At 38.8% G+C, this 9,742-nt stretch overlaps 1 protein-coding gene across 1 annotated transcript; it reads right to left on the reverse strand.

Moving 5' to 3' along the window:
- Positions 1-2,940: 2,940 nt before the first annotated feature.
- On the reverse strand, positions 2,941-3,858 carry LOC127176759 (olfactory receptor 52E4-like). The gene has a single exon (XM_051128538.1). The coding sequence runs from the start codon at positions 3,856-3,858 to the stop codon at positions 2,941-2,943; it is 918 nt and encodes a 305-aa protein (XP_050984495.1).
- Positions 3,859-9,742: the final 5,884 nt, after the last annotated feature.

Below are 9,742 nucleotides of genomic sequence, written 5' to 3' on the forward strand. Positions count from 1 at the left end.
CCTGTCATTCGCAGAATTCAACATCGCATTCAGAGTTTTCAGAGACACAATATGCGAAGCATATTAACCAAACAGAAAGCCTGAACTAGACACTTACTTGGCTATCATCTCAGATTTGGCTTTTAATTACGGCGGTTCATTGTTCTACGAGTACCATAAGTCCTTTTCTGCCAAAACAGCGATGTATATCCAGCGTTTCAATGTCAAACTGGATTGGTCTGTTGTCGATATCGAACTGAGTAGTAGACACTTTACTGTTCACAAGATTAACTCCTACTCCATTTGTGGCTCCATCTCTCATACTGTAAAAATATATGTCCTCGTACTGCTTATGAAACATCCCAAGTGAAGGCCGGTCAGTCCTTCAAGTCTGACATTGCGTCCAAAGTCTCTCGGGTCCAAGCTTTACCTAGCAAGGCCAGTTTTAGAAGGATCTGGTCCTTGCCTGAAGTGTAAATTTTTGCATTGCTGTGGAATGTGGTGATAGTCACCCCAGAACTGTATCTCCTCGCAGGTTCAAAGCACCTCCAACCCAGTCCTCGAAAAAATGAATAAACATCCTTCTACAACTATCAACGTCCATGAACTTTCTAAGAAATTGTCCTCTCATCCTAATAGATGTTTTGTTAACTTTCTCTTAACTGGACTCGTACAAGACTTCTTGGCAGATCTTAGTTTTCTTCCCCCAGGTATTCACGTGTTTAAAAATCTTTTATCAGCTTTAAAAGATCCCAAAACAGTTGCTACCCTAATCCAAAAGGAATTAGATACGGGATATTTGATTGGTCCTTTTCTCACTTCCCCATTCAAAGCATCCCTCTTAGTGGCATCTCTTTTGCATCAGGTGGAAGTCAAATGTATTTCGCTGTGTGCCTCACTTTTGGTTGTTGCAGTAGTCCTAAAATTTTTGATTCTCAATTCTCAATGCGCATTATTCCCCACAGACGTATGTTTATTTCCCAACTTTTACAGCTGTCAAAATCTGTCACTCCATCTGTCAGGTTTGGAGGATTATTTGGAAACGAATGGTTTGCTGACAAATGGCCTAACAAAATTATTAACCTTCCTCCCAAAAGTTAAATCTACTGCTCTATTTGAGATTTACCCTATCATTATAGCCTGTTTGCTTTGGGGAAACAAATTGCACCGTATCTGCAGTAGATATTATCAATAAATGTTGTTCTAATATTCCTTTCATCAATTGTCTTTTAAGACGCCTCACACAGAACTGAGTTATTAATCATTTCATTCTTAAAGCTACATACCTTCCTTTTATTGATAATAAACTTTAAATTTCAGGAGTTCCATGTTTTTTGCCCCAAAGCTCACCCATCCAGTCTGCCTTACCCCCCCATTCAGCCAAACTACCCTAGACTAAGTGTGCTCTCTTCATATCTGGAAGCTTCTAGTAAATATATGAGGTGTGGGATGGCCAAATCTACATTGAAATAGTATAACTCTGCATAGTATTATTTCTCTCTCTTTTGTGCCACTTTTGCGGTTTCCGCCTTTCCAATAAATATTTTTTTTTTTTATGTGCCTTCATAGTTCACAGTGCTACTGCACATAAGCTCCAGTCTCCTTCAATTAAAGCTACTCTAGCGGGAATCCAGTCTCATCTTTGTTGCCGAGACCCTAGCAGCATCAGCCTCTTCCAGCATCCGTCCATCTCCCTGCTTATTAAAGGCATCTCAAAGGCTCATTCAGGAAAGAAAGATGTTTACCTCTAACCCTTCCACTGTTGCAACGTCTCAGACTCAGGGCCTTTGGGACTTATTCAGACATCCTTTGAGATTTTATGTTTTTTTAAGGTGTGGGGAATTTACTTGTAAATCACTATGCTTCGATCCTAACTATAATCTCACCATTTCTGATGTTCTGCTAAACAACGACCAATTACTCTAACTCACTCCAAGACTGATAAATCTGATGAAGGTGTCCCTGTTATTATATCTAGTATTAATTCTGTCTTTTGCCCTCTCCTTTCTACTACTTTCTACCTACTGTTGTGTTCTTGAATAAACTGTGTTCTTTTAAATCGTCTTTATCATTTGGGACTAAACATTACAACAGGGGTTCTTAATTCTGGCCCCTCAAGTTTAGGCCCAACCTTGATCAGGCTCATGCCTGTAACTTTCCAGTGATCCTGAAGACCATGATTAGCTTGTTCAGGTGTGTTTGATTATGGAGCAGATTATGGCCAGAGTTGAGAACCCCAGCATTATAGTAAACATGGCAGGGAATTAAAATTTTAATAAAATCTTCAATGCATATTTAACATTTTCAGAGTAAAATCAAGTTCAAAACAAAGAAAAAAAAAAAATGTTTGGTCTAAAATTAATGAATTGTAATGTATAATGTTTTAGTAAAATAATACTTTTACTATAAGCTTATACTTGTATCATTCAGCAGTTTAGAGCTTTATTCTTAAAGCCTGTTTATATACTGCATTATACAAGTATTTTAATGCATTAATTATGCTTTGTAATGCCTCTTATAATGCATTGTATGATCTCATAAATATTTGTAACCACAGTTTTAAGATGTTAAAAAACATTGTCATCTACTCCTTATAGAAAATATAATACGGCACACAACCAACAATCCTTCATATATTATTGTACATTTTATCTTTGGTTAAAATTAATTCTAATAAAATAAAATGCATTACAGTGTACATTATGAATATCTTTATAATGCATTAAACATTATAAGGCTTTAAGTAAAGTGTTACCAAATTTTGTCACAAAATTTTTTATTTACTGAGATGATCAACTAAACGAAAGATGCTAATTAAGAGAAATCAAAATTGTGAAAAACATTTCAAAACAACAATCATATTAAGTAAATTACTTTGTTTTAAAAATATGAATGACTGCTTGATTGAACAATTCTCTTCAAATTTCTTTAAACTTTGTAACAGTATTAAAACAAATCGGGCTATTTGGAGACTTTTATAAGATGTCTGATCTTTTTGCGGATACCAGGAAAATTTAGACCATAAACAATAGGGTTTACAAAGGGTGGTATAACAATAAATTCCAGTGAAAGGATAACAGCCAGCTCTATAGGAATTTCCCCATCCACAAACCGACTCAAAGTGAGCTCGCAAAAAACAGCAGCTGAGAAATTGAAAAGGATCGCTATGTGTGGAATACAAGTTTGATATGCTTTGCTCCTAAACTCTTGTGAGCTTCTTTGACAAATTATAAGAATTTTAACATAGGAATATAATATAAAACTCAAAGGGATACAAATTGTTGTAATTGTTACAATTAGGCCATAAATATTATTAATATTATGGTGGACACAAGACAGTTTCACAATTTCATAGCTGTGGCAGTATACCTTAAACAATTTGTTACCACACATTTTCAGCCTGGCAGTCAAAAGAGCACCAAAACCAACAAAAATCATTGGATAAAGCCATGCTATAACTATTAAAAGAGTTAGAAAACGTGTAGTAATTATGTGGCTGTAATGCAAAGGTTTACTAATTGCCACAAGTCTATCAAATGCCATTAGCATTAATATTGTAAGCTCATGAGCTGCATATGAGTAAATGACAAAACTCTGTATGAGGCAAGCTTCATAAGAGATTCTATGTGTATCGTACAGCAGGTCTGTCAGTAACCTTGGGAAAAAGCCAGCTGTACCATATACCGAGTTGATGGACAAACAGGAAATCAAAATGTACATGGGTTGGTGCAATGTCCTTTCCAGAAATACAGCGAGAATAATAAGGACATTAAAGTATATGACAACACAGTAAAAAATAAACCCTAAACTGAAAAAAACATATTTTATGCGCCCAAGATTTTCAAACAACATGAAGTAAAAATATGTTTCATTTCCCATTTTCCTTTCACAAGGGATACTTTCATTGACCTGAGGAAGAGAGAAAACATTATAATTCATATAATTTTTTACACCAACAAATAAACAATGTTCATCACCTTGGAATGTGTTTAGCCACATGGAATGTAATGTGACCCTAAATGTAAAGTCTTCAGTTAAATTAGTGATTCAGTAATTTAATGAATGTCTAGCAATAATAATTCAGCTGTCTCAAAAACACACTTTACAAACATTACAACCATTGTAAGAAATACCTTCTGATATACACTTCGAAATGACCATCATGGCATCTTTATGAAAATTGCAGGTAATGAGATCTGTTTGTGTTCTGTAACCAGTACACATAGGCTTTTATAGTATCTAACATGTCTCAGGAGATATGTAACTCATGTCTAGCCTTAAAGCACATGTATTTTGACACATATTCTTTGTCACATCCATTGCTATGGTTATTACTTAAGAGAGTAAATCTTTGGAGGAGTACATTCTGAAGCTTTGCTGTGTGTATGTGTTTGCTAACGCTAATGCTTTTGCTAATGCAATAAAATTATAATAGTATAATAATATAATAATAATATAATAATAATTGTAATAATATAGTTCTAATGAGAATATTTGCAAACTTGCGTAACGTAGCACTAAATGTTTTGAGTGGTGAGTGTATTGTGACTAACTTAAATGCCTCTGAAACAGATATGTGTGATATTGGCAACATTGTCCAACGCTGCAAAAACACTTATATATGAAATATATATGAGTAATATCACACGAGTAGACTTGATATTACCTGCGGCCTCATGCCTATGGCTGAATCACAGCAGTGCCGATTTACAGCCATATCTCACCACAAGCATGTCCATGGCTACACTAAAGTCATGGCTCTCATTCATAATGAGACTTCCCTTGGCTTCTTCCTAGCCCAGCTTGTCGAGTCTTGGTTAGGAACAAGGGAGACCTGAGGATCACGGTCAGGAATGTTCCGTCGGGCTAGCCCCCATGGAAGTCCGGCCCCTTTCAGTGTAGTCCCGTGGAGCTTCCAAGAGATGGCGCCGGTTCATCCCGCAGTGGACCCAGTGTCCCTTTTGGTTCTCTGGATGAGGATAAGATGTCTAATGCTGCATCAGAGGAGGGGCTATCATCTTCGGAAGCCGAAGACTCTACTGCACAGCACCCCACTATGTTAGAGTCCGGGGCTGAGTTAACAGCCATGCTCCTCCGGGCCACCAAGAGCAACGGGTTGGAGGTAAGCTCTCCATCTTCTGAATGATTGGTATCTGGGCTCCAGATGTGACTCTCAGCCACGCTCCACCCCAGTGCCTTTCTTTCCGGAGGTGCATGAAGAGCTCGCTAAAACGTGGAAGGCCCCTCACCGCCTGTTCAGGTTTGAGCTCTTCCCTCTTCAGTACCCTCGATGGTGGGACAGCCAGGGGGTATGTTGACGTTCCCCAGGTGGAGTGTGTGGCTGCAGTGCATTTATGCCCTCAAAAGGCCACCACCTGGAGGAATCGTCTACGCCTCCTGTCCAAACCCCATAGGCCACCTCCACCCTGCACGCCATGGCCATCCTGCAGGTACACCAGACCAAGACTTTGAAAAAGCTGCAGCAGCCCGTCTGTACTTCAGGACGCTACACTTACCGGGTTGAGCCGCCTTTCTTCCCACAGCTGCTCCACCTCCACGGGCTGAGGGCCTGGTTAGTGCTGCCCAGCCTGACGGATCATCCCTAGGGAAGCATCACCTAATCGTCAGGTTCCTAAGAGGTGCAAAGAGACTAAATCCTCCTAGGTCACACCTCATCCCCTCTTGGGATCTCTCCGTGGTCCTCTTGGGATTATGGAGGATCTCTTTGACCCGCTTGATTCAGTTCAGTTGAAATATCTGTCTCTCAAGACTTCGCTCTGGGTCGCGTTCACTTCCATCAAGGACCTGCTGGCATTCTCAGTCAATGAATCATGCCTAGAGTTTGGTCTGGCTGATTCTCACATTGAGACCGCGGCCTGGTTATGTTCCCAAGGTTCCCATCATTCCTTTTTGAGATCAGGTGGTGAAACTGCAAGCGCTGCCCCCGGAGGAGGGAGACCTGGCCTTTGCATTTCTTTCCACCAGGTGATGGTTGGCTGGGCTCTGGGTCTAGAGTGGGGCTGGCATCGTCGTTCGCGGTCAACGAAGATTGGCAAGATGCCAGCACCCACTCAACATAGTCGGCGAGGCTCTCTTGAGGACCTTCCCCAGACAGCTGCGCTCATGTGGTGGTGTTAAGTCCCGTGTGGTAGAACAAGCAGAGGCAGCTGTCCGGGTAATGTCTTAACTTGGCTAGAAACACAAAGTCCATGGTGTGGTCCTCAAGAGAGCGGTCCCCCTGCTCCAGCCGGGTTGTCCGGGTCATCCATAACCAAAAAAAAGAAGAAAAAAAAAAGACTGACAAAAGACGTAAACAAAAACGTGGGGTTAACACGACGCTAATTTTTTAAAGGTTCAGTCTTCTGTCACAACACATGAGATGAAATGCAATGAAAAGTCTTATAATCCACACGTAAATCCACACAGGTAAATCCACAAAAGGTAGGCAGGAACACACGTATTCATTGACGAGACGGCAAACACTGAACTGGATACAACATATTAAGGTAGGCGAATGATAGACAGACAGGTGCAGGTGATTAACTAATAATGACAATAACAAGGACAGGAACAGGAGCACCATATATGGGCACATGAGGGAAAAACAAATGGTCCAGGGGTGTGACAGTATCTTAACCCTCTGGGGTCAAAAAACGCGCCTGCACGGTTTGTGGCAATTTTTCTGATATCACCAAAGAGAAATTCAATTACTCCGTCATTTTTGATCGTACAGATAAGAGCAATATATCAATGGAATCTGTAAGGAATTTACTTTTATTTGTGTACACTCATAATAACAACAACACTCTGTGGTTTTGTGAAATAAAGCAAACAAACAGGGTATGCAGTCTGCTGCGTTGTTTTCTGTGATCGTCATTAAGAAATGCGTCATTAAAATGAACTAAAACTCAGCGAATACTCCACACAGAGACATGAGAGAGATATCTATAGAAAGCCTGATATGTCTGTCTGCATGAAACCAACCCCATGTCCAGTCTTTCTCATCAGACCTAATTATTTTTAATTTGATCACGCCCATGAGCTACTTTAGGTTTGTTATTATAATCAGCCACATGGAGGCGCAAGTGGCATACCGCCCACATCAACGTAAACAAAGCAGGGACCTCACTTTGTTTATCTCGGCTATTTGCATCTTGTTACTGGAAGAAGACGCGCTGTGAGGAGTAAGATTTATATTACCCTCAGAGGAAGAACACGATGCAATGCACGGCGAGATCCACCGAAGGGGTAAGTCTTTCTTTTATTAGCCTACTTACGTTAGTTGTTGTGTTACTGTGACATAACTTGTACACATTATAGTAGTTAGTTTTTTCCAAACTATAATTCCTGACTAGATGTTCAATCAAGTGAAACGTTATGAAGTATGTTTCATTTTATTGCATTGAAATGTTTCGTGACGCCAGGATGTTTTTTTATGTTCTATAAAATAAAAATGACATGATATAAAAGTAATAGTGTTTACACTGTAACACTAAATGACAGAATCTAAGATTGTTTAGACCAAACTACTGTCATATACTCTGTTCATGAATAGATGTTTATGACGTGCTTAACAATAATAAATTAGTTTCCCAGACGTAAAATGGTTTTGTATTGTATAGTACATACAAACCATGCTTGTGTTTATGACTATAAAATCATATTTATTTATTTATTTATTTATTGCAAAACAATAGGATAATATTAGTTTATTATAAATACTCTGTTCATGAATAGATGTTTAACATTCTAAACAATAACAATTAGTTCCGCAGATATAAAATGGCATTTTTTAAAGATAGTATAAAGCGTGAGTCTATGACTACAAAAGCATACTATATGTATATATTACTGATGCTCCTGATATTAACATGCTTACAGATGTTTTGTTTGTTTGTTTGTTTGTTTGTTTGTTTTTTTCTAGCGATCTGATACCTGCACCACAGATGAATGCTACATGAATTCCACATAAAGAGTGCTGTACCAACATCAGATGTTAACCCTCTGGGGTCTGAGGGTGTTTTGGCACCCTGGAGAAGTTTTGACATGCCCTGACATTTGTGCTTTTTTCAGTATCTTAAAAACATATTAATGGCTAAAGTCTGATTACATTGTAATCAGCACAAACTGGGCTACAATAATGCAAGCAACATTAATGTACATGTTTGTGTTTTTGAGAAAACAACATTTATGCATGGTTAGTGAAAAACTAAAATCTTTAAATCACTGAAATAAGGCCATGAAACACATTCAGAACATTCGTTCACAAGACTTTTGAGAACTGGATGTGGTAGTCTAGAGTTTTTTTCTACAAAATGATGTAAAAATCATCTCATTCACTCATTTACAGAAAAAAATATATTAATTTAAATTTTCTAGACATGTTTTGTGATTGAAATGGAATATGCGAGGGAGTGACAATGGCTGTGAATATTTAGTGATTCACACCTGAGAGACAAAAGGCCCTCCTCTAATGGCCCATCAATGAGACTGTGACTGTCAGGTAAAACAATAAGAGATTCAAAGAATGGAGTTTTAGACTATTTGTATTTTATTTACAACACAGTATCATCAAAACATACATAATGAAAGTCAAAAGCACATTATTGACTACACTGGTCTAACCATATAGATGTGAACAGACTTTGTGTCATAACTGAAAACTGTTTTCTAAATTCTGTTTAATAAGTGAAATAAGTAAATTATACCTGATATTTAAGTGATTGCTGCTTCTTCTTTCAGGAAATTGTTTTACAAAAAAAAAAAAAAACAGTGTAGTTTAAATGTATGATACTACCATTTCCTTGGTCGTTGAACAAGTGTCCGAATGCAGTCTCGATTGAAGGTCTTGATGGTTTGGAGCAGTGGTGGTTTTGGAATCACGCTCGCGTTCTTCCGGGTCTGAAGAGTGAACTCCAAAAATGTTCTGACTCGATGGTGACTGGGAGTTTCTTCCCATGTGGAAAGTAAAGAAGAACCAAGAGCTGAGAGAGAGAGAGTCCCAGCTGAAATCCTGTGATCTTTGGGGAATTAAAAAGATAAGGCCGCAAGGCCTGGCGCAAGCTTAGGGAAGAGTTCTAGCTCAACCTCTTAGGTTCTAAAAGAACCACTGACTCACTGAGGCGAGTCACTCATGTGAAGACAAGTGAAGAAACTAAAAAAGAAAAATGCACAAAACCTTGTGGTCGAGAGCCACAGCTCTATATGTTGAGGCCTGCCGGGCATGCCCTGTGCTGGCTCAGGCTCCCCGTGAGTCCTTCCACGCGGGCAGCAATTAGAAGATTTTGCAGAAGAAAAGCAGAAGAGAGGACGGGGGATCACTCGTGTGATGCCTTTAAGGTCTCTGAAGGCTACACCTCCAGGAGGTCCAAGAGCCAGTGGTGACTTTCACTTTTGGAGGGAAAGTTTACGACTCTTTGTCTGTGAGCATGGTATTTTGTATATGTAATTCGGATGGGTGTTGATGAAAAAACTACTAAGGATTTTTAAAACACTAATATGTTGCATAGGTATCAACATATAATATACACCTTCTTTTAGATCATCAAAATATGAATTCAAAGAGACCAAACATGGCATAGGTGAGTTATACTACTAGTTATCTATCGTAATAAATGGATATAACAGTATACAATGAAAAACACAAAAATACAAGGCAGTAATACTATACACAATGACCTGGGGCTATGTGCGATAGGAAGGTCAAGGTTTGTCTGTTAATGAATAGGAAAGAGTCCATTTCTATAGGCATTGTGTCTTTCCT

Source organism: Labeo rohita, chromosome 15, assembly GCF_022985175.1.
Source record: "Labeo rohita strain BAU-BD-2019 chromosome 15, IGBB_LRoh.1.0, whole genome shotgun sequence".
Classification (NCBI taxonomy): Eukaryota; Metazoa; Chordata; class Actinopteri; order Cypriniformes; family Cyprinidae; genus Labeo; species Labeo rohita.